This window comes from Hirundo rustica, chromosome 3, assembly GCF_015227805.2.
Source record: "Hirundo rustica isolate bHirRus1 chromosome 3, bHirRus1.pri.v3, whole genome shotgun sequence".
Classification (NCBI taxonomy): domain Eukaryota; kingdom Metazoa; phylum Chordata; class Aves; order Passeriformes; family Hirundinidae; genus Hirundo; species Hirundo rustica.
In genome coordinates this window covers 115,450-141,823 of record NC_053452.1, presented here as the reverse complement: position 1 = coordinate 141,823, position 26,374 = coordinate 115,450, and the positions used below count along the sequence as shown (strand labels likewise).

The following is a 26,374-nucleotide window of genomic DNA, read 5'->3' as shown; positions in this document are numbered from 1 at the left end:
TGTGATGAGCGCTCAGTGTTGGTTTATGTCTGTGACAAATTGATGATGGCAGGCCCCTCACTGACCCTGCACGTGGCTTGGGCAAGGTCAAACCGCTGGATGTTGTCTGGGGCCAAGTGGAGGACTCACAGCCCAATACTGTTTCAGTACCAGCCATCAGCCTCCTCCTCTACCGTCCACAACAAGCTGTGTTGTTACTCTGGTCCATTAAGAAGATTAGGATATGCAAAGGCTCTCTGGAGCACCAGTGAGTGCTGCCTCAGTGGGTGGAGGAGGACTAAAGTGATTATTTCACCTTCTGTATCAACTTTAAATTCTGACCGAAAGCAACCAAGACCCTCATTTAGCCTTATTTGCACATGAACTTTCACCCACCTTAGAATGCAAATGAAGAGAAAAAGGGCATGATTGACATATATGATGACAGTCACCAAAATCCCACCTATGACTTGTGATTGTTCCATCCCTTTGGAAAGCACCAGGAATTACAGTATAAAAGAAGGGGGGCACTGGGGCAAAGAAAAAGCACCATCCATGAATCTGAATCATGGAAGTTCTTACTTAACCTGGCCAGATCTATAGTATTGATGAATTGCATTATTTATGAATCCGTGATCTGTGAATTTGTGATCAAGCTCTTATTGAACACAATCAGACCTATAGCGTCAAGTCCACATTCTCTGTGAATCTGTGCCTGTGAAAGTTCTTCTTGAACTCAGCTAGACTCACAGTGCTGAACTGGGAATAATTAGCAATGAAGCCCAGCCACACCCAGCCCCTCTGATCTCTGAGGATGTGCGGGACCTGAGGACAAGTGGGTTTATTTTCTGTCAGAATTTCTATAGCTCTAATGCAACACATGGTACAGAGTGAGCTCAGTGTCTTCCAGAAAAGCCTGCTCTCCTAAGCAGCTCTGCACTGATGTGGGGGAAAGGGAACAGTTTCCCATATAAGCCTAATAAATATTCCCTTTTACTTTAGAATTTGAGGGTTTTTTTCTCTCCCATGTCTTGTAAGCAAAAATCAACTAGGTACAGGAAAAAAAACCAAAACCCCCACAATATTTTTCTCACATAAATTCAGGAAATCATGCACTTCTTCTATCCACTGTTCCATTTCAGACCATGCTCTAAACCATGGAATCACTGATCCTTCTGCAGAGCCTGACAGATGTACACATCTGCCACACACGGCAGCCTCTCAGGGGCAAACTAAAACACACTTTGGAGCATGGAGAAGATAAGTTTTGGACCTTGCTAAAGGCAGACTCAGAAGAATCCTGCCTGACACTCCATAGAATTCCCAGGAGAAAAGGGCACTCACACACTGTAGAACCCTCTGAGACCACAGCCTTATCCAGGCTCTTCCTCCCAGACCATCACCTGCCTCTCTACCTCTGAGGAGCTGGAGTCTTGTGACTCTTCTGCCTGAAGGAAATTTCCACTACCCTTTCCACAGGTACCAGAGCCTCCACAGCCCTTGAACTGAAATCACAGTGTGGCCTTCCCAAAGTACATAAAACACATTGCTAACAGTCACACCACTTTATTTCTATTCCCAGATGTGTCTTGACTGCAAGTTTTTAGTGATCACATGCACAGGCAATAATGGAGCTCTCACTGTTCTACCAGATCTCCTTCAACTCCATGTGCAGTGCTCCCATATACCCTAGGATGAGCAGGGGACACCTTCCCAGAGCAAAGGAAGTAGAAAAACAAAGAAAGAAAACAAATAAAAAAACCCAGCCATCAACAAGACGCTGCCTTTGATTCTTTAATAAGGTTTTGGTAGTATACAAGCTTTTTTTGTTTGTTCATTTTTTTCTTTCTTTCTTTTTTTTTTTTTTTTTTTTTTTCCCCGATTGTCTGGATTAACATACATGGATTTAAAAAAGGCACAAAATCCATTGCACAGCTTCTGTTTCATTTGTTTTTGATGACATTGCCTGTTCATTGTGGTTTCAAGTGTAGGATTTTACAGTACTCTGCAGCATTTACAGCATGATCTACATACAGGTAATCAATGCATGCTTTTATACAGGAGACAGAATTCAAATTCTCTCTCAGTATTTCTATATACACAATAATACAGTCTTTTTCTTCTGAAAAAAAAGCTTTAAATTGGTCTTGCATGCTTGGTATACCAGAAGAATTAGTGCAAGCATATATTACAGTGTTATTGCAGTACAAAAAAGGGTTGACCTTAGGCTCTAAAGGGATTAGATAAGGAAGAATAAAAAGACTCAAGGAAAACAAGCTTTGGATCCCTTTAGCCAACTACATCCTTTCAAATGGATCCCTACACAGTACTGCCTTTAAAGCTACAGCAGGCTGTGTCCCCTCCATCTCCCTGCTGCCTTCCCCCTGAGACAAACTTCCACAGCTCTGCAAACCTTCTGTCCCTAGCAGTCCGTGAGGACTCCTGGCAGCTTGAGGAATCCCTTCTGCTGGACCTCTTAATGCTGAAGACCTGCTTGAAGGGGACTGCACTGAGATCCACTGCTTCGGGCAAACTCAAGCCCCAGCAGACGGAGTTTCTCGAGCAAACCAGGAAGCACAACAGGTTCCCTACAGCTTTTGTCTCCCCTCAGCAGCAATGACCACAGAAACCCACATTCACCTCCTACTCAAGTAGCAGTTGGTCAAATATGGTTTGGACTCTCCTGCTTAGCAGCAACAGAAGTCTAACAAGTGACACAAGGTAATGCAAAGGAAGGATATGCTGGTCCCTGAGATTCTTCATGGGAGCTGAAGAGTCTGAGAAGCAGAAATCAACATGACGTTAATTGTTCCACTGGGAACGGGAAGAGGCCTTAGTCCTGAGAGATGCAGATGGCACACAGACAGCAAGAGCTGTAGTCCAGTCTTCCCTGTAACAGCTTTTATTTGGATACTATCAGGACCTTAGCATATCCTGGAAGTGACATTATCCTCTGCCAACACAGACTTAGCTTGATTGGGACTGGGAGATCAGGCAGGATTGACAACAGTGTGTGGGATAAACCTAGAATCTGAGTTTCTGAAGCAGCTCTCTCTTCAAACCAGCATCAGATGAGGTAAAAGTAGCAGGGGTCTTAGAGCTGCCATGCTTACTAGCAGGGTCTCCGTGTTCCAAGAATCAGCACCATAAATGTTAGAGATGTTCTTCTATCCAGCATCTTACCATCAATGCTCCACAGCCTTTTTCTTCACACTTTTTACCAACATGAGTAAGACACTCCAGTCCTGTGCTGGGTAAGTGCTCTGCTCCTCCCTATTTGTGCTTTCATCTGTTAGGTTTGTGCCAGTTTTCCTAGCGTCTCGGATGGAAGCAAAAGCTCTGCAAAGGTGGGATGCCTGCCACTCATCTTCCCAGCTCTGTACCCACCAGTGTCTCCAGTAAGAGCCAGCGCAGAGCTCCCTGTCCGAGTGGACATGGGGACCGCTTCATTCATTGGAGACTCGGGAAATAGTGAGCGAAGTGGAAGGAAATGATAATCCAAAAATTCCTCTAGTCCCTAATTGTAAAGGCAACTTAATAGCAGCAAGAAAGAAGAATATTCTGAAAGCTAAACATCTTCCTAAGTCATAAAAATAAGAAGTCAGCAATGCTGAATAAGAACCTGATCTGGTATGGGTTTTCTAGGAAGGACTGAGCTGAAGGGGCAAGAGTCCCACGAAAATCCTCCTTATCCGACTTGTTCAGAGGAAATTTGCCATTACTGTGTTTCGTGTTGCCAGATAATTAATTGCACTCAAAATTAAACTGAGAAACTTGTTGGAGTTGTTGGAGGAAACCCTGGGGATTTTTACGAGGCAAGTGCACTAGATGAGGTAACTCATTGAACCACTTTGCATATGAAAAAATAAAACCTCCAAACATAGAGCAATTTTCTCTTTGAACACTAAAAGACATGCAAGTGAATGTAAAATGGGGATTGCTTCCAATCCCCAGGTTACATGGTTAGCAGCTTGTTCAAAATGTACATTCATCGTAACATCATTTTTTTTCAATGGCAGGTGTGATATAAAGAAGTTGCAATACAGCAAACAACACTTAGAAACATTTCCCAGAAATTAATCTTTGTGCTGTCCCCTGGAACTGCCAATGCAGGTGTTATAGTGAACCGAACACAAAACACGTGGCATAAAAACGCAACAAAAAGCAAGGTAGTGCCACAACGGTCAGCCTTCATGCGTTTTATTTCATGTTTTAATATTACCCAAAATAGGTGTTTGCATACTATAAATTATGTCCCAAGTGCCAGCACTCTTCTCATCACCGTAATACTCTGCCACTGGCTGACAGCAAAAGGAGAGACGTGTATTTATGTCACAACATATTGAATGAAGAGACCTGGGCTGGGCCAGGTTGCTGAAATCAGACCTGCAGCACACAGAGGAGGTCAGGTGTACCACCCGAACCAGACGCCATAAAAGATAATTTCCATAAGTGGCTGAGATTTGTTCTTTGCAACAGCCTTTTCAGCATTTGGGGGTGCGCAAAGTGGCCCACTACTGGCACAGAAACTCTTCTGTAAGGCAGGACCATGCGTGACCCTGTGTGGGTCATGCACAGACACAAACATACAGACAATCAGAAACGGAAGCTCCAGCAGAAAGCGTCCCAACACCATCCTGGGGACAACAGTGAAATCAGGAAGCACACCTGGCCTACTTTGGTCAGCCTCTCCAGAAATTATTTGCTCTTCCAGTCACTCTGGGGAGAGCTGGCAGCTACAGGGAAGCAGGTCAAGAAAAAGGTACCCCATGTTCTCCAGCTGAGAAAAAATTGAGGCAATTTTTTCACAATAAACACTAACAGGATTTTAGGGGGTTGCAAATTTTCCATGATTTTAAAGGCTTTGGACCTTGTCTGCTAGGAAATGCAATTTTGTTTTTTTTTTCAGCTAGCCTCTTGCAGCCCATCTGTTACCGCCAAGTAGAGCTAGACAGATATATGATAGCTATCTCCAAATTGTTCTTTCCCATTTTTACCAAAGGGAAACAAGAAAAGCAAAAATAAAAATAAAATATTCTCTTTTTGACTAGATTGGGATAAAAGAGCCCTTTCTTATTCAATGTGAAAGTAGCAAAATGGTCTCAGCTTCAGGTAAAGTTCTGAAAGTGTCACGAATAAATCTCTAATGACAACCATTAATAAAATGTGTCATTCATATAACCCATCAGTTGAAAATATAAATAAATTCAGTCACTGATGCAGAACTGCGTCAGTTACTATGTGGCTGTAATACAAATGTAACTGGATATCACAGAGACTCCATGTAGCCTAAGGAAGAGATGCCAGACCCACTGGACAAACACCGTTGGTATCTGTCACCAATCCCCCCAAAGAAGCAGTAGAAAATACTCTATTTTCAAGAATAATCTTGTGCTGCTGTCAAGCTCTTAAAGTTCCACATATACATATCATGGAAGATCGATGGCAGTGTGAGAGAGAAGGACACTGGTAAACAGGAAGAGGACTGAACACCTCTTTTCATGCTTTCTGACCTCCAGTCTCACAGTGCATCCTATTGTTGAGCTATTTTACCAGAGAGGAGTGAACAAGCAATGGTAGTATTTTCTTGCTTTAATTTATTTACAAAGGATCACAGCACCAGATTCAAGTAGTGCATTTTTCCATGAGAGAGCAAGGGAAGTTCCTGGTGATTTGCAGTCAAAGAAATGCCTCAGTGATATTTGTTATATTTGGTATATAGGTCCCACCCACTGTCCTGACAGTTTACAGATTATGAAAAAATATTCAGCCTCCTGAAATTCCTTTAGTGCAACCAAACAGCTGGCTTCATCCTGCCATGTTCTGAAAAGGCTTTTTTTGCTGCTGACTCCCCCATGCCAAGCAGCAGTGAAGTGACTCATGGGAAAAACAAAGCACCTGCGGATCTTCAGAGTTTAAGAGCCCATAGAAGGTATGAATACCACAAGTGTTGTTTCTGAATAAACTCCAGAAAGGCTAAACTGAGGTGCTTGCTCTGGTCTCCTAGACTGCAGAAGGGTCTTTCTGCCTGCAGAAGGCTTCTACTACAAAACAAATCACCAAAACTCTCAAAAGAGGCTGCACAGGTTGGAGCAAAGTAGTCAGTGGCAAAGATGGTACCAAAGCCTGGCAATGCTACTGAAACAAAAGACAAATGAGGTAGATAAACACTCGAAAGTGAAATCTTTGGAAGAAATGCTTGAAGCACAGAGCAGTGTCCCAAATGACACTTGTTTTGTTTCTCTAACTCACAGCCTAGGTGAGTTAGAAGAGGTGTGTGTTCACTGGCTTTAGAGCCATTTTTGGAAAAGAAGCAGCCCAGCTACTGAAAAGCCACTCAACCTCTGTGCCTGTGAATGGGCTGGGGAAAGTGCTGACAACACCTTTGCTTATTATGGCTGATCAGTTAAAGCAACAGGCCTCTTTCCAGAGGTCTAAAAAAATACAGCAAAAAGGAAAAAGCATTGTTGACTGGTTTGCAAAGGCATGCTGCCCTGCTGTGTAACACCTGGGTCTGGCTGCTCCAGAAGCAGCTGGGGAGAGCTGGGTGTCAAATGGAATCGCAGAAGAAACAAAGGGCTTGTTTAAAACAACAAGACACTTTGGTGGCCTAATGGCAGTGGCACAGGCTTGATAAGGGAAGAACAGTCATTATATGTGGCAAAGTAAGGAACACCAATCCCCAAGAAAGAATCCACCAGTCTGATACCTCCAGTTTAAGACAAGCAACAGGAAGAACCACTGGTGTGTTAAAGTTTGCAGTTAATGAAGAGTGTCAGCTCTGTTGCACCTCTCCTGGCTGCTTGAAATATCCTATTTGATTTGGAACCTCCCCACTCCACTCTCCCAGCTCCTAGGCTGGAGAGTGGGGACAGTTAATTTGCCAGCCCAGAAAACATCCACTTGGAAGAACTTGAAGAGTTTGCAGCTGGAGTTGCGATATTTTCTCACTCACAGAGACCAGGCACCGATTTAAGTAGAACTTAGAAATGTGTTCACAACAACGGAAGTGGTGTTCAGTCAGGTATTTACATGGTTTGCAAATGCAGATAGTACCTGTGTCTTACAGGAAAGAGCACTGGCAGCCGTCTAAATTTAGCTGCTGAGGCAGACAGTAACTGGGGGGAACTTGCTAAGTCCTCAGGATTCCAGGACTTGAAACTCGTGCAGCTGCCCTAAAAATGGAAAGTATATTCCATTATCACTTTTGAAATCAAGCTGCCTTTAAACAGTGTGATCCTCACACAGATTCCATGTAGAGCTGAGACTGCTCCAGTTGCCAAAATGTGCCATTTTTTCCAATTTCCTCAAAGGAAGTCAGAGGGAGGGAAGGCCCCTTGTCTGCTCAAAGTGCTATAGGGATTGTACAGGGCACCATAAACTATGCAATGCGTAAGAAACCGGTGCAGGAGACATGCTCAGCAAGTTCTTGGGAACGGCAAAGGCAGAAGGTAGTGCAGGTATCCAGGGATGCAATAAGGATGCGGGGAATGAGATTCCATGAACGGCAATGGAGACAAACCACGGCATTTCCCAACACGTGGAGTGGGACACACACAGGCAACCAAGGTAGAGCAAAGAGATTTTGTCATATGGGGAAGAGATGGGAGAGGCAAATTGGAACAAAGAGATAACCAGATGTAAGAGAACATCTCAGTGAGGTGAAGATGAGGGGGTTCTGCATGTGAAGTCTACCAGCAGCTTGGAGCTATAGCTAACTGCTGCTGCTCTTGCACCCAGATTCAGATTTCAACAAAAGCTGGGTGGCAGCTGCTGAGCAATGTCCCTGCTTACAGAGCAATGACAAGATCCCAGAGGAGAACATCAGCCGCCTTATCTCAATCCAACCTGGAGGCCATTGTCCAATTACAGCCGCTCCATCCTGGGCAGGGGGAGTGTCAGCTGCCATCCAGCCCAACAAACACAAGTTCTGAACAAGCTTGTCTCTTTCAGAACAACAATCCTGCAGCAGCCTTGACCACCACAATGCCCAGGTTCAGACAGACAACAAAGAGAGGGAGTGGCAGGACAGAAGCGACTTCATCATGAAGAGGTAGCATAAGGATGGGGCTGTCTCACCCATATGGCTGTTTTACAGGGCATTTCTATCTTACTTTCTCTCATCACTGCAACAAAAGACTTTAAATAGTGAAAGAGGTGATGCACCGTAACTCTTTCACATGCCTGCCCCCCAGGAGCACTGAAAAAGAACGAGAATGATAGACAAGGTCCGGCTCACACGAGGGACTTTGTCACCATGGGTGTATCGAGAGGATACTCCTAATGAAAACTGGCATCTGCAGAACTGCACCTGTTTTCAGTCAACCCCCTCCCACCAGAACTGTCTCCCCTGAAAGTGAATCCGTGCTGGCATAACCACATTTACCCAGCGCTAGCTTAACCCAAGCATTTACACTAACATTTTCACAGAAATCGTATCTCATTAGCTCCTTCCTGAGGGAAAGAGCCTGAGAAGAGAGCAATAAATTGGAAACATTTCCCATTCTGCATAGAAAGAAATTGTAAGGAGCCAAGAGGCCAAGATATAAAAAGATGGCTTTTATATGTATATACAAGTGATGAACATTTGCTCACTGAAGTAGATCATGAGATCCCAGCAACAGCTTCCTGTCCTGATGGCAATGATCTCTGTGAGGGAGTGGCAAATGCTCATTTCCAATTTGGATTCTGAGGAGAACAAGTGCTATGTACAATTGGAAGTAAAAGAGTATCTCCCTAAGGATGCAAATCCCATTCTTGGACCCTTCTGATGAACACAATTTGCCCAAGAATCTGATGCTGAAAGGGAATTTTATTTCACTGGTGTTGATTCCCACTGGCTTATTCCATCTGAAGAACTAAAAAAACCCTACGAAACATAAAAGGACAAATAACTAGGGCAAATAACTTTTCAGGCCACAGCCCCATGATCAATTTTCATGTCAACAGCCTTCCATCAGTTGGGTTTTTTGCCAACTGATTTTGGACATATTTACATTTATAATGCAGTCATTATAAATTAAACACAATAAATAAATGCAATATAAATGTAATCTATTTTTTTTTTTTTAGAACTGCACTGCAACTAGTTTCAATATTAATTTATTACATTTTCATATATATAAAAAAGACCTCTTTTCACATTTCTTTAATTTGCCAACTATTCCTCAACAATATGTAGATTCCATAGTAATTAATACAGCATTAGATGAAGATGTTAAAAAACCCCTTTAAATAGACTATTTTTAATACTTTTTGCATAATACTTTAACATCAGAATTCCAGTCATTAGCACCAATCAATTTGTTCAGAATTAAATTGTATAAGCCATATTGATCATGAAATAAGACTTCCCATAAAATCCAGGTGACAGCAACATGTCCAATTTCTGGTATAGAGCCCAATTTGATGGTTTAACAGGATTGGTTTAGAAACTAATATCCCATCTTACAGAGACTGAATAGCAAAGAATTCAGTGTCTTTTAATAATGTATTTCAGTGTTTACCACACACTTATGTCTTTAAAATGAGCATCTTGCTTATAGGTTTACCTTAGCTATTTTATCTTCCAGCACTTAGACTCTAATCTTTGCCTGGCAGGTTAAAACCCCTCTTGCTCTATTCAGGCAGAGATGCCTAACAGCAATCATGTCACCTTTTCGTTCTGTATTTAATGACAGACTGCATTTCTTCCAGCTTATTCTACAAGGCAGGTTTTACAGAAGCATTCTTGTATCACTTCTCTTTTAGGTTTTGAAAATCTTTTACAAAAATTTCCATGCAAGATTTGGATATGTCTAGTAGTGATCTCACCACCACAAAAGATCTCCCTTTGCTCATATCTTCCATTTTCCTGCTGATACACTGAAGAAGAACGTTTTTGGTTTTGTTTTTGTTTTTTTTCTGCAGCAGCATAGTGAGAACTTAGATGCAGCTAATTACTTCACCTAACTGCCACCTAATTTTGGGAGACAGCACCTCCCAGGGCACAGTTTCTCTCATTCTGTACATGTGACTTACACCTTTCATACTCCAAACGCGACCTTGCCCCTGTGTGGATGCAATCATTACTTTGAACACAAGCAATTTATCAAGCAATTCAGATCCTTCTGCAGAGCCGGTCTGTCAGTAGTGTTTTACCAAACCACCCACCTTCTGTCACTGCAAACCTTCTCCTCAGTGATTTCTTTGTTCTTCTTGACAGCCACTACAGGCTGAGGGCTGAGTTAAGGGCAGGAGGTCAGAAGTCCTAATGAGAAACAGCCCCTCTTGTAAGAGATAGCAACATATAAACATATTTTGTCTAGTTGGTTTTCAATTTATTAATAATTTTAACTGGAAGAAAGTCGTACTGAAGTCTGTATAAATCAACTATCTTTATAAATCAGATTTTTGAACTTAGAAGAGCAGTATCAAGTTTATGTGAGTAGCATCGTGATGCGTACAATTAGATCGATTACTGACCTTTGAAATTTACGTATGGAGCTGCTTATTGGCTAGTCACTGTTTTTGTCTGAACAAAAGGCTTAGAGTTTATAAAGACCTAGTTATCCAGTTTGTTCCCTTTTCTGACTAGCAAAACAAAAAATTGTTTGGTTTTTCTTTAAAAATAGAACAAGAGTAATTTTAATTCCTAAAACTGACCTTGTTCTTGGGGCAAATCAAAAGAAATTGATGTCACTGATTCAGGAATGACTGTGGGAAGAGTCTGGTCATACCTGTGCCGAATCTTCTCAGGGAGAGTGTGCTGCACCCCCCAGGATGCTCTGTCAGCCTGTCAGAGCATGTCCTGCAGCATGCAGACACACTGGGCCAGGTCCTAGGAACTCAGAAAGCACTGCCCACCCTGTCTGGGGCTGCACTATCTGGTCTTGCTTACGGGAGGGTGAATCTAATACTAAGGGAGCCACAGGTAGGGCAGATGTACCTACAGAAAGCACTGCTTGGGAGGAACTGTTCCTTGTAAGCCCACTGGAAACACCCAACCTATGCAGTGATACCTCCATGTCACAACTTCCTTCCAACACCCACACTTGCTCCAACCCATTTTCACATGTGTCTGAGCTTTCTGCATGCTTTCCTGCCTGTATCCTATGCTTGTGTATTTCCTGCACAGTATTTTACTTTGGACTTGCACTTCCATAGAGCCCTGAGCAGCAGCAATGACCCCTTCTTCCTTCACATCCATACTGCCTGTTCTCCCAGAAGATGAGACCAAAGGCTCCTGGCAACAGAAGACAGTTACTACATTCACTTAACTACAGAAAGTCTTCATACAGTCTGGTGTTTTGCACTGCAACTCTACTGACAAGGGCAATATATTTCTGCAAACATGGGAAATAAGGATATTCGTGACAATTTAAATTAACTTTCATCTCCCTTTTCTTTTGAGAATCACAGTTTTAGCGAAGGGCTTCATGGGCTCTGTATACCAGGAGCTGAGGCCACTTTATTTCTCAAATGAGATGTGTTATCACAGGCATTTCCAAGCAAGGCCAAGAAGCAGGACTGCTCTGCCATTGAAAAGCTGCAGTTGCCTAAAATTTCTGGAATTTAAAAACAGTGTAATATACAGCTGGATCAGTAAGAAATTCTTTGCTATCCAACTCGACAGTCGGTGCCTCTGAGGGCAGGTAGAGAAATTTGGAGCAGCTTAGGAGTGGAGAGCAGACAGACAGTCCCACTGTAACAGAGGCACAGCCAGAGAGGCAGAAACGTGTGGTCACTGTATGGAAACCAAACTGCAACAAAAGCAAGGGGATCTCCAAAGCCAAAGCAACAAAGAGATACATGATTGTAACTCCACAAGAGGGACAAACCTGAGGTCCTGCCTCAGGTGAGCTTTGAGTGGGAGTCTGCCTATATCTAGAGGGAGTAAAACCGCCTACAGATTCGGCCCAGTGTAAGACACCACCAGAGATGCTTGAATCGATCTGCTGAGGAAGGTAACCTTTGCTGATACCTCCACAGTCTCTCCATTCCAGTCATAACTTGACAGCATTTGTTGCTCGATCGCACGCGTTCAGTGAGGCAGCCCTGCACTTCCCTACCCCGAGGCTGCGGGACACGCGAGCGGGTTTTTCAGACGAGCCCTGGCATCCGCCTCTTTCACACGCCACGCGTTCGCCATCCGCGTTTTCATCTTCAGCCTTGCTGCCGCCCCTCACTCAGGCTGCTGGGAAGTTTAGAAAGGCAGGTGTTTTCAGTCTCTGTGGGGTCTGGTTGCAGGGGCTTTGGAAGTTACAGTACCTTAGGCCAGTGTTGTCTGGGATTCAGTATTGCATTAAGTGGTGACACGTTGTGGGCGGGTGGGATCTATTATTGCATTATGGAGGCTGCTGCTTCCCTGAACAGGCTATGTTTTGTGTGTGAAGCGGGCCCACACCTGCTGGAGCTGGGACCTGGAAATGCGGAGGACGGAAGGCATGAGTCTGTGGTTTCCTGCCGTGAGGGGCATGTGCCTGCGGTGGGGCATGCGCACGGGGCTGCTCTCCGCCGAACGGCTGCGCTGTATGAAAGTGCCACCAACGTGAGGGTAGTGTTCTGTCTCCAGGGTTGAGGAGGAGAAAACGGAGGACGCCAGTCTTCTCAGGGGGCTGTACCTCGGGAGGGAGTGCTGAGAAGGCCTGTCCTCCTCCAACTGAAAAAGACCAAGAAGAGTGGAGGAAAAGGTGTCAGGCAAAGACTTGACTCGCCCCTGGTTTGTGATGCGCATGCTGCGGACATCTTCGCTGGCGGATGAAAAATGCTTTTGCCCTGCACGGGGCCTTACTTACTGCTCTCTATGGCTATCAGTTCCCAGGGATGCTATGGGCACCGTGGAAGCCTGTCATTACAGGGGGCCTGCCACGCTCTCCCCAGCCACATGTGGACCAGAGTGACACCAGCAGTGCCAGGCTCTGCTACTCTGTCCCCTCCTCTGGCTCTTCAGGCCACGTGCCTCACCTCTCTGTTCCACTGGCAGTGCTCATCTTGGCACGTCACTAGGCTATTCACACCTCTTGCACATAGGTAAGAGTCAAACTCCGAACACATTTGGAAACCACATGAATGATAAAAGGTGAAACAGTGCTAAAATGCTTATGTGTGTTTGAAAGTGAGAGATTCTCAGGGGCTCTTTCAATGACTCTTACTAAAACTCACTCCAGAGATTTGAAAAAGCAAGTTTGGGGGCTGTAAGTAGACTTTTCTTTTCTCACACTTACACTGCTGGCCTCCTGATACGTTTTTATATTGAGTACCTGCAGGGGGAGTGTTAATGCTTCCAGTTTTGGTAAGCAGTGGATAGACAGCAACTGGACAGGCAGGCAGAGTATAATTCTCCTTTCAGGGAGAAATTCAAAACACAGGACCATAGGAGGACAGGAGGAGAAGATGCACTCTTAGGTTCCTTTTCTGCTTCTGTGATCCTGGGATAGACAGGAGAGGGAGGAAATACACCCACTGAGGACAGTTTTGTCAGGATGAGATTACAGTCCCTATCTTCCCTTTTATGCTCTGAATGAAAAAGAGAAGCATTAGGGGAATGACTTCAGATCCTTCAACCTGAAAGTGCTAAGCCCTCTCTTCCCTTTCTACCTCTTTTATGAAACTAGCACTTTCACAAGGGTCAGTAGTCTCAATCTCCAGAACCAGACTTTTTTTCCTGGAATCACTTTTTTCCTTGCAAGGGAAGGAAGGGAAAATGGGTAATGCATTCCTTTCATTTTGCTGCATTTCTTTTCAGGAAGTCTCTGCAGGTATAATGTGGAAAGGCGATATTGAATTTTCTTTAAGCCAAAACTGCTCTCCTTACCTTACTGGAGATGCTGCCCTTGCACTAGAAAAAGAGCTGAATGTCATCCAGTGTCATCTTTTTCCTGTCACCTTCAATATCTTTGCAGTGCTTTGAGGCAGATATCTTATCTTCAGAAGCGCCTGACAGCTACTCAGCTCGTGGTTGGCATTAAATGTGAAAAGCCATTATTCCCAGTCCTAAATGTACTGCATGTCACTGCACAGATCAGAATCTCAGATAATAATAATGTAATGCTGTCATACAGAGTATTTGAGAGAGACAAATAAAATTTAGACAGCAGCTCTAATTTCTCATAAAGACAACCAACTCCTCTTTGCATAGACAGTGTAGAAATTCAGCACTGGGTGTGCTATTTGCAAGCTGCACAACTAAGTGTTACTGGAATTTTTATTCCTAATTTTTGTTCCATGTCTGGGTTCAGCATGTTGTATGATTTCCAAGGTATATATCATCCCAATATGGCAAAGACTTCTCAGATCTCAAAGGATCGCTCCTCTACAGCACAGGACCAAGGAACTTGCCCATGCCATGAAGAAGCAATTACAACACCCCATCTGTAAGTGCACTTTGCTACTGCTGCCTCCAGGGTGAGGCTGAGCTTACAGACGTGCCACCTTTTTTCACGGATGCTCTAATGCTTCAATTACTCAATCAGTGCTGAAGGTGCTGCCCCCTTTATCCCTTTTCAGCAATCAGGCTGGACCACCTTCCATGAGGCCTATTCTGCTCTGTCTGGGCAGGATCAGTAGGACACTTTGTATGCAAAGTCCCAGGAGCAGATGGTATCGATAGAACTCAATACATTTCATAGATAGAAAATATAATTAAGAATGTCTACTGAGCTTAAGGTTTTGACTGCTATTGCCTGATATATAGATATAGAACATATGTGAATATTACTTCCACTACTACCCTTTTGCTGATTCTTTATTCCTAACATACGGATGGACAGGGATCCTGAATCGAAAGAGTATAAGAGGCCAACTCTATATTCATACTTCTGCATCAGCTGACAAGATTCTCTTCTCATATGGAGGGAAGACAGAGGAGCTGACTGTCAAAGAATCACATCATCTACGACAGACACAAACGCAGAGCCCTGGGAACTACACTGAGTGAGGAGCAATGAGTCTTTCCCTCTGCCAATGCCCATTTCTCACCACTGAGAAATGGTCCCCCAGGTTTCCTCAGAGCCCCCCACAGACAATGCTGTAGAAGGGAAAGGAAACCAAGACGCATGGCACCTTTTCCCCTGCTGCCCTCTCAGGCTTGAGACACAGACAATTTTAAGCAAGTCCACTTGTGGCACTCTTTCAGCTGTGTGAGAAAAGAGGCCAAAGATAGCATCAAGATGATTTTAAACAGTGATTTTAACTACACAGCTGAGTTGGTGAGGAAAAATTTACTAGTGCCTCTTCACACTGGGACTTTTTCTAACAGATGAACTCTAGGACTGTAAGATTCAGCCTAAGCAAAATGCTCTCTGAACCCTGCAGAATATATTCCAGGATAGGTAAAGCAGAGTAAATATAATTTCCCACTTTAATTTTTCACTTCTCTTATGGTTTTTTTTCCAGATGTGACATTATTTGGAGAGGTATGTTTTAGGCAAGCAAATCCCCAAACATTTTGTACAATGCCAACTGCAGTAGCAGCAGGGGAGACTGAGAGTCAAGAAATACCTATGAGCACAGACCTGAGCATAGTCAGAAATAATTTCTAAAACTTGTACATGAACGCTTATAAGTCTTTTCACTGCAGAAGGCAGCAGTAATTTGCCATCCCTGTCAAGTATCAGTGAATTTGTTCAGCATACTTAAGAACTTGACAGATTTTTAGACTATATTGCAAGATATGGGTTTAAATTATTTCCAATAGTAACAGCAACCCTATGTCAGGATTAATAGGTATTTTCTTCCAGTCATTCTTTATCTATTTCTGTAGCTTTATCTGCACACTAGTGCATAAAAAACCCCTTGAGTCTCCTTAGGAAATCCCTGAAATGCATACAATAAAGTAAACCCTTAGAACTCTGTTACAAACAGATGGACTGAGTGGTGCACAGAGAGAAGGGCTTGAACAGGACATAATTTCTGTTCTCCCTTTATACCAGGTCTTCCCATGAGATCTATGCTCCACTGCAGCCATTTTCTTGTCATCTGAAACTGGGAGGTACCTAATATGTGAGAATATTTGAGTCACAAACTCCCCCAGGCTATTCAGAGCCTCCTCTGTACTTGACTTTCTTCACAGCACCATCTGATCATTCTAAGCTCCCTCTTACACCCACAGAGCTTTAACGAGGACAGCACTATGTCTCACATTTGAGCTACAGTATCTGTCTTCCAAAAGACTGACATAATTGAAGACACATCTGAGTTCTAATTGAGGATAACTCAGGGAACTAAAGGATGGTCAGCCCAGAAAGGACATAGAGCAAATCCTCCTGGAAGAAGGCATTTCCAGACGTAAGAAGAAGAAGAAGGTGCAGTCAACATGGATATATGAAGGGGAAATCATGTCTGATGAACCCGAGAGCTTTCTGTGCTGAGAGGACTGGGCAGGAGGTTCTTGATCTTGACTTTAGTAAGGTTTCTGACACTGTCTCCCATAAAATCTTCATAGACAAAACTATGAAATATGGGCTAGGTAAGTAGACAGCGAATTAGACTGAAAAATGGGTGAGCTCCTGGTCATAAAATACTGTGTTTGGAGAAAACATGTCTGGTCATTAATGGTGTAGCCAGGGGCTGATAATACAGCCACTACTATTTAACAACTTAATCAGTGACCTGTCTGACAGGACAGAGTGTACCTTCGGCAGATTCACAGATGACACAATTCTGGGAGGAGTGGCTGACACACCAGAAGGTTGTGCTCACGTTCAGAGGAGCCTGGATAGGCTGGGGAAATGGGAAAAAGGAATTTCACTAAGTTCAACAAAGGGAAGTGAGGAGGAACAGAACACACTGCAGGTTTTGGAAACAGCTTGACAGAAAAGTACCTGAAGTCGTGGTGGACTCTGAGCTGAACATGAGGCAGTAATGGCCAAAAGGGCCAAGAGCCCCTCAGGATGCGGCAGGAGCGCAGCCAGCAGGCTGAGGGAGATGCTCCTTCCCCTCCGCTCCACGCTGGCGCGTCACACCCGGAGCGCTGCGCCAGCTCTGAGCCGCCCGGTACAACAGACACGCGGACATGCTGGAGACAGTCCAGAGAAGGGTCACAAGAGTGATGAAGGGACTGGAAGCCCTTTCATTTGAGGAGAGGCTGAGAGAGCTGGGACTGTTTAGACTAGAGAAGAGAAGGCTCAGGGGGATTCTTAACAAGTTATAAATACCTGATGGGAAGATGGATCCAGACTCTTCTTAGAGATGTCCAGTCAAAGTAAAAGAAGAAAGGAACAGAAATTGAAATACAGGAAATTCCATTTAAACATTTTAAGAAGTTTTTTACCATAACAGTGATTGGACACTGGAACAGGTTGCCCAGAGAAGCTGTAGAGTCTCCATCTTCAGAGATATTTTGATTGGACACTGTCCAATCTGCTCTAGATGATCCATCTTGGAGCAGAAGGTAGAACTGGATGATCTCTAGAGGTCCCTTCCAACCCTCCAACCAGGCATGCTGTGATTCTATGACAATCCAGAAGTCACTGTCCTTCTGCCAGTTACAAGGGATGGCTCATAGACTGGAGCCAGAGAATGGAGAAACATTAGAAGGAAGCACTAGAGCAGGGATTCCCCATTTGCTTTCAGTGAGTACTCTACTGACACCAAGAGATGATCACCAGTTTTGGGGACAGCAGAATGAGGTCACAAATGGGTACAACAAAGCCTATGACTTCAGTCATGGTGATTCAGCATTTAGTGAATTTTTTACCTATCTTACAGGCTCAGTTCATATTTGAAGGAAGATTTACCTACACACACACACAACTTAATCACAGTTTTAATCAAACCCATAGAAGCAGAAGCATGAGCTACAGGTAACATCTGCCATTACTAATGAGGCCTTCAGTATTTTCACTAGTTAAGTCCTCAGCCAACCTCTTATTAGTGTCCCAGCCATCTGTCCCTCCATATTTGCTGCACCTAAGGAAAACAGGTTTCTACTTTCCTTTAGGCACCAAGTCCCTTTGAGAGTTAATAGCTGGTTTTGTGACAGCAAATGGAAAAATATGAGTATCACTGCACAGCTGCAGTGGAAACTGAAGGATTCAGACATCAAAGGAAGAACAACTAAATCCCAGCCAGCTAAAGAAGTCCAGTGTGTGTGTACAAAGCTAGGCCACAGATTTAATAGAGGGTATTTCAGAACATAGGAACAAAAAAAATGCAGTTTGCTGGAGAACAAAGGCTGCCTAATATATTAGCAGTAATCACCCCCAATCCCATCAATTTACCTTTTTTGCCTACTTTTTAAGTATCACTGTGCAGTGACAAGAAGTCTTTGTGCTGCACCATATCCAACTCCCCCAGTCATTTCACATAGGGGTGCATGTGCTCTGGCCAAGAAAGCCTCTCCAGCCTTCTTTAGCCACACTAAGTATGTCTCTAAAGTGCCCCCGCTGTTGTTTACAGCTGGTTCTTACCACAGTCATTGCATCTTGCAGATCTCGCACTGACCAACCCCCAAAGTGTACAGACCACAGCAAATTCAGAGACAGACCCTTCCAACTCTGCCAATCTTCCCTTATGCAAGATTTCTAGACACATGGGGCATTCAAAATACTGGCTTTCTACAGCAAACACCTCTACCGAGGAACCTTGCAACTGGAATGCAGTCTCTGTAAGAAGCATGTGCTGCTTCTTTTCCATGCTCAGCAGGACAGCCCCATTCATGCCTGCTGTCAGCATTTCTATCCTTCCTGTAAATGCTGCAGCCTCATACACCTTAGCAAGGAACATCCTGCCAGGTGATTTGCAAAGATTTGCTTTGATTCCTTTTACACAGATTGTCTCATTCATGGTTTTCTTCTTGTACCTCCTGGGGATACAGAGAACAGAGGAATCTGGGCAAGACCTGAACAGAAAGATGTTATTTTAACGTGCTCTAGTCCGGTGAACACTTCCTTGGAGAATAAGCTCAAGAGGGAAGCAGAAATGAAATCACTGTCTTCCAGACAGGAACAAGCAGCACAAATGTCTGTCATAGGAGGGTACCACTGTGTACGTGACCCAAAACTTGCCTGCTCTTTGCTGTGTTTATGGAACCCATGTGCATGAGAGATCTTTATCAACATATAAATACATAAAGCTCTTAAGGGAACAATTTGATTGTCTCTTGCACTGAACACTCTGGGACAGCCTTCCTCTTAGAAATGAAGATTAGATATGACAGGAACTCTGTGCCTAGTGTATAATATTTTTCCAGCTAATCTAATAAACTACCTCCCACTAAAAATTGAACTGCTTTATAGTATCAGAGGACCACAGGAAAAAAAACAACACTGAAAGAAAAAAAAGCCCTCTACAACTATATGGAAAAAACCACGATTGATAAAGAACATTTCTGTGAGTAAAAACATGATAACAGCAATGCCTCTCACTGAAGTAAGGCTGATGAGATATATATGTGCTGGCTACCCTGAGATTTTCATTAGGTATTTAGAAGAAAGATTAATTTCAGGTAGTTATTTTATGATTTGTATTGCTGTGGGCCTGTGTAGCGCTGATGTGTGATTAGATTAGAGGGCATTCTCTTGCCATATGCTCCTGTTGCTGCTGAGAACCTGTGTGGAGAAGATGTGCTAGCAGCACCTCCACACAACTAAGCAGTTACTAACAAAACTCTGTGGGAGAGCATAATAGGAGTGACTGGATACCCAGAATCACAACCGTGCTCTCCTCTTGCCCCTGTACCAAAATGGCTGAAAGATCTTCATAACAGTGTGTGTCCTTTAGAAGGACATCACTGGCTTTTGGGAGCACTTCTAAGGAGTTCACAACATTTGCCAGCAGCGTCAGTCGAGTTTTACAAGAGCATCCATGCTTGGAATCAAAGACTTCTCCAGCACAACTGAGGTTTCCTAAGATGATGCTATGCTAAGCAACAAGGTACAGACCCAGGGATCTTACCTGTCTCTGAGGACCAGTAGGTTCAGATTCTCGTCTCCTTTGTCGGAGAGCTGGTGCTGAATGTAAGGGGGAGTGGGCTGGACTTCCTGTCTGCTGTTCATGTCTACTGTCAGACACTGTTTGAGAAGGTCCTTCATGTCTGTGGGAACTGTCCTCCTCAGTCACAGGCAGCATACCCCGACTTCGCCCATCATGAGTCTTCGGCCTCACTGCAGCATCTGCCCCCAGCCGCCTTCTCTCTTCCCCGTCTTCAATAGGCCTTAGCTCCTCAGGCTCCTCATCCGTGGTTCCAGAGGTGCTTGGCTCAGCACCGGGGTGGAAGTCCTTCAGCTCTGTCTCCTTATCAATGATAACCCACTCCTTGCTGTCAAAGTCCTCCTCCTCTGCGAGCGGCACGGAGCGGAAAGCGTTGCTGAGGGCTTCGTGTTCCACGGACGCAGACACGTCCATCCTGCCGCTCGCCTGCCGGTCAGCCTGGCCAGTATCGATGGACAGCATCTGGGCTGGCTGCGAGGAGCACACGAGCCGTGACGGAGAGCCAGGGATATCCATCCGAGACCTACAGACACAACGAGAAGCCATCAAAAACGCATCGATTTCATGGTTAACGACAAGGATTGTAAGGAAAGCCTCTATAGCCCTTCTCACTCATTTCCTGGTACACTTCAGAAAGACAGGCTTAAACAGAAATACGGCTTTAGAACATACAATGGCGTGAAGAAGTGCTTCAGTATGACAGCCAGTTCAGCATCTCTTTCCCCGGTAGACAGGATGATAACCATTTTCCCCCAATAACACCTTTCTCCTTTGTTAAGTTCTACTGGCTTGTGGAAAAAAACCCTCAAACTGTGTCCTGATCAATATTCGTCATCTGGCCTGCATCTGCTGCTTGCTTTGCTCCTCTACCTATCTTAGAGGCCAGCAGCTCACTGCACAAATCCAGGGCATCTGCTGCCCAGATTTTTGGACAACTGCAGTGTGTTTTCAACAAGGAAAATCCAGAAGCCCTGCAGACTCTTCTGGAGAAAGCCTTCCTTGTGTGAGACATCAAAATTTTTGATGAAGAAGGGGGAAGTAGAGGAGGAGGTGAACCAAAAGTCAATGTAGATAAAGTTGTGAGCATTGGCTGCTGATCTAATGATTAGGTTGGTCTCAACAGTGAATCCTCAAGACTCTGCTAAAAGCAGCAGGAGGCTACAGAGGGTGAACAAACCTTCTTTCATGCGGATCTGCTTTTCCATCAGCTGTGGAGAGCCTCTCTGACTCGGGGCTGTTGACGCGGCGGTAGCGGAGGGAGCGCACTTGTGCGGTCGGGGACTCCGGAGGCACTCGGACGGGGGAACTGGGGCACACCCCGTTTCTCTGCTCCTCTTCCACCACGCACTGAGTCTGGAGGGGGTAGACACAAAGAACTTCAAGACCCAGCCAAAGACATTGATTTCCATTCTTCACTGTTGCTCTGAACTTTCTCCCAGGATACACTTTCAGCTGCATTTTCACAATCTACTCAAGCAATGTCTGAAGGGAGGCAGGGTCCCTCTGCCCTGGCAATCAGCTAGTATTAAAATAAGGTATAGATTTAAAATCAACTCAAATATTTAAACACCCTTACAAGGTGGCCTATGCATTTCAATTGCCCTGAGTGCTGATCCAAAGGAGTTCTCATGGGTTAACTGCACACACAAACCGCAAATGCTTATCCAAGACATCTAAGAGCCCTGTTTGTTAACATTCATTTAGGCAGGAGCCATGCGTTACATTGCAATGTACAAACTTTTACACCTGGTATGACTCAGGCATCTTCTAATTACCAGGGTAGTTAGAGTTTTTTGTTTATGTTTTTGTTTGTTTTAATTTTGCTCCTTTAAACAAAGTCTTCCACAACATCCACTCAACCACAACATCTATAAAAGCTTTCCACAGACCCAAGGTAATGCAGGGCTCACGGACACTCCATCATTCCATATTTCCTCTTTCATATTGCCTTATTCAATTTGATTTTTTTAATTTAGCAGCAGGCAAAGGAGCAAAAGTAGGTAGCCAACACAGCTGTCCTCTGCCTTCCACAGTGCTGATTGCTCTTGGAGGAAAGGGGCAAAAGCACAGAGGCAGAATGGTCCAAGGGCTACAGCAGCAGCACAGGATTTTATCATGGGTTGAACAGTTTTGTTTCTCGTTACAGAGAAATGTGGAATGTTTTTCCCTGCCAGGTCCTTAGAGTTGCTTTGGGACAGGGACCTATCAGAAAGCTAGCCAAGATATTGGCAGCTAGTTTAACCAATGAGGATGCCAATGCGACTTTGGGCAATCCCCATTTAAAACCCTGATGGAGGGCAAGTGTCTCCCTTTCCCTCTAAGACAGCCATGAGGTAACGTTGTGGGCAGGGCTCCAGGAGCTGCTGCCCGCATGGAGAGAGTGGCCCCGGCTGAGCCCTTTTCTCCTGGATACCAGCAGGAAGACAAAAAGAACAGCTCAGCAATGCCACGTGCATACAGCCCGAGCCGGGCTGCCCTGGATGAGACCGAGGGGTGGAAGAGAGGACTTCCACCAGCTTCCCTATGGGCACAGCTTTGCATCCCTAGAGCCCTGCAGCCCGGGGCAGAGGGCACACGGTCCCTGCAGGCCTGGGCGGATTGAACCCTTTCCTGAGAGCATGGAGCTTCTAAAGCACAACCCTTCCTGGAGAGAGAGAGGAAAGGAAACAGAGAGTACATAGAACAGACACCGCATAAAGTCAGTGGACTAGAAGTGAAAGAACCGATAATACTATTAGAATAGGATTGAAGTGAACATTTTCAATCAGACTTCTCTGGGGTAAACTATGGAGAAATGGACTGTTCTTTGTAGCATCTTAGTGTTGTTGGGAAGATGCTAATTCTAATCAAAATTGAGGACTGAGGTGACTGAAATTTAATTGAGAACTTTAAAGCCCCCACTCCTGGGTTAAAGGGAGGTCTTAGCCTTTGAGACAAAGATGATTTTAGACTAGAAGAAGTATTCGTAAACAGTACCCCAGATACACTGAGAGGCTTATAAGTGGCCAAAGAAAAAGGCTGCTGATGGAACATCACAATCTGCAAAAACTCCAGGCAGTTGCAGATGTGTGACATTAAGAGCCACTGGACTAGCAAATGTCTCCCTGAAACTCTTCTCCTAAAGTAATGAATGATTATGTTTAAATAGTGATACTGAAAACCACAAGTCATGTCTTTCTAGGTTGCTTTATAAGAAAGTTAACAGTTTGTAGGGGGAGGGAAGGGTGTTTTGAACTTTCATTCTCTTTTAGTTTGGGTTTTCTTTTTCCCAACCTTTTTTTTTTTCCATTCACTCTTTTAGTGTGTGTTAATGAAACTTATTTCGTTCATTTTTAAGCTTAAGCCTGCTTTGCTTTTTCTTCTAATCTCTCTCCCACAGAAAAAAAAAAAAAAAAAGAAACCCACACTAAATTTGGCAAACAGAATATGCGTTCAGTGCTGCTGCGTTGCCAGCCATGAAGCAGCAGCTGCTACATGCTTCCTCTGTGTGGGGATGTGTATGGAGAGTGCTTACCCTTCCCTGTCCGACATTCCTTCATCCTCTATTAATGCCAGAGGGTCTGAACACAAGCAGCATCTCACAGTAAAATGCCACTAGATCTAGACAGTTGCCTTTGTGCATACAGTGTGTACAAGGCAAGTCAGTCAGTGCCCATAAATTAGCAGACCTAAACCACCCAGGCTGGAGTTGGAATGCATGACTAAAGAGCCTTTGCAGCTAGGGAGAGTAGAGGAGAACCTTCAAGCATTAGAGGAAAGCAGAATAAATGATAATTATTTCATCTGTAAGCCAGTCATGGCCAGGAGAAGGTTAGTGGCAGGCCAAGGTGAAATGTGTGTGTGAAGGGAGCAAAGTGCTGATGTAACTGTTGGGTAACGTCAGCCTGGTAGGATTCAAGAGCAGAGAACTGGGGGATGATGTGGGAGAACAGTGACAGTAAGCCCTGTCCTTAACACAGAAATGGGAGAAGTGGGACAGATGGAGATCTGAATTGTCTACACAGAGAAGTAATGATCATCTTAGTCATTAGTGAGGCAAGCTCCACTCATCCCCTAAATACTGAGAGCAAGACAGGAAGAGCCTGTTCATTATAGTGCTACAAGACTGGACAATAAAGGATGTGATGCTGTGAAGATCAGAAGGGTGTTTAAACACGCCCGTAACCCTTGTGGTTCTGATGCCTCAGATTACTTAGGTTTCAAATCAGAAGCATCCTTCTTTTCTCCACATGGCGACTGTTGATTAAATAAAAGCTGATCCCCTCTCAGAGAACAGTCACACTAAAGATAGTAAGTCTAGCAAAGCAAAAGGACAGGCAAGAGTCAAACTGAAGATAACAACCCTCACAGAAGGAAAGGACTTCAGCTTTGGAGAGCTTGCTGCACAAACTGCTGGGCAGCTACAGAAACTGTCAGAGGTGAAGAAGCGCTCACTGCCATGCAGAGTAACTGCCGAAGCTCCTTTGGCAGCAACCTGGTAACAAATAGCACAGTGGCTGGCATGAGAGGCACCTGGCTGTGCTGTGGAGCTTCTAGAAACCTCTCCTACCTTTAGCTGCTACTATGACAGGACTTGTGAACGAGGTACCCAAGACGTGACAACTCGCACTCTGAAAGGACTCCCTTGTGCAAAATCCGACTGAAGAGCATCAAGGCACTTGGTGGTAGAAATGCAAAGAAAAACACGCAGAAGTTGCTAGGATTTTTCTGTAATACTCTTTTTAAAAAATATATGTTGTATGAACAGAACTGTCCCCCTGTATCAGGCTTTTCTTATTTAATATACCTTCAAATGAAAACTACTGTGAATGCAGAGTTACCAGTGAGAGATGAAGAAATAATTTGAACTTGGTTCATAATTTCTCAGTGTTGGGGAATGTCCCTGCTAGTGTTCCATACAGGTAACACATTGAACTGAATTACTTATATTGGAAAATTTTAAGTAAATTAGATTAGATTCTTTCTTGTCTGTACATAGTGTTTCCTAATGAGACAAAGGATAGTGGAGATACCTATATTGCTGAAATAAGGCCTAACTTGGTACCAGTAGAGACTGAAGTGAATTCTAGTCAGCCCCAGAAGACTAACAGACTTAATATGCCAGTCTACAAATGTCCATTAAAGACAGGTTTGTGATGTGAAACTGATATGCCCTGACAACATTTTAAGTCTGATGAATGTTTCTCTGCTGACAGATTCTGTATGTATCTGATGACCTGCCACTAATACTAATTTACTTGCAATATGTAAATTACCCTGATTAATAAACTAACTGACAGATTCTTATACTTGACATTTATCATGGAATCAGCCTTCAGTGGGCATGCCTCCAAGAAATTAGGTAACATTTACAAGAAAGGACTGTGGAACACCTTAGAGATTATGAGGAAAATCAACTGAAGTATACATTTTATGTAAGCTAAAAAAGCTTAATGTGGATCTTGGAATGCAGAAATATGAGAATATCAAGTAATGGTTTCTCTCTTCACAGAGGTGAAACCATTGTTAGATGCTCCTTATAGATTTTTCTACCCTGAAGGGAAGTTAAAAAAAAAGAAGAGAAAAATGAGTGATAATTCAAGGGACAAGAAAAATACAGCTTACGAAGACAACTGTGATTACATTTATTTACCCAAGAGGTTGGGACACAATACAATTTTGGTTTGTAATTTCCAAGCCTGGGACATTTCTGATATTGTGTCAGCTATGTAAGGACTAGAATTTCCTTGCTTGAAGTATCAAAATCCTAGAAAATTATATGATGGTAAAAAAACATTCACTTTAGCATTACTGGCCCCCAAAATGTCACTTGCATACAAATGGCTTTTGCTCTGTGAAAAAATAGTTTGTAGTTTCCCTTTTCCACAAGAAACTTCTTCAATGCTTTTCAGGCTTACTACATAGAATACTACATCAGTGGATCCTGAGTGGCTACTAGCAGTCTACAAAACCATTGTCTTACGTCCAACAGTCACAGGAGACAAGGGAATGTTCTTTACTTTGCTAATGCTGATCCTGAGTTTGTTGCGATTCACATCTGTCTCTTCCCAAACTTCACCCTCATTGAAAGCCGTGTTTGGAGCCTGACCAAGGCCTTCCACTGGCCGACCCGACAGGATGGGAGGAGCATTCTCTTGATCACTCAAATGTTCACCCTGCAGGACATCCTCAGTGTTCTCACGGAGCAGGTCCCCGGGTACCGGAGTGACATTAACCACCCTATACAAGAGACAAGAAGAAAGGTGAAATTACCAGTATGTAAAGAAGGAAGCCCACCACACTGCCCCCAGGAATGCCTTCGAAGATTTTAGGTATTACTAAGTTGAAAAACAGGCAGTCCCAGATGTGACATCCCGAATCAGAACAGGAAGATTCCATATAATGAAAGATACAAAGATGATAGGACAGAGTGAAAGCCTTTTGGAACTCTTGATACATAAACTGAAAACTTCTTCACAAGTGCCCATCACACCATATTGAGCTG

At 43.9% G+C, this 26,374-nt stretch overlaps 1 protein-coding gene across 4 annotated transcripts in view; it reads right to left on the bottom strand.

Annotated features, from left to right (window-relative positions):
- TTBK1 (tau tubulin kinase 1) overlaps positions 1–26,374 on the bottom strand; it is a 95,580-nt gene that overhangs the window by 13,017 nt on the left and 56,189 nt on the right. For all 4 annotated transcript variants that reach the window (XM_040060865.1, XM_040060867.1, XM_040060864.1 and 1 more), the window contains 3 exons: positions 25,890–26,109; positions 21,068–21,243; positions 19,855–20,413 (listed from right to left, as the gene is read on the bottom strand). In XM_040060865.1, the coding sequence (XP_039916799.1) occupies positions 19,855–20,413; positions 21,068–21,243; positions 25,890–26,109 (955 nt within the window). The remainder of the gene's footprint in view (positions 1–19,854; positions 20,414–21,067; positions 21,244–25,889; positions 26,110–26,374) is intronic.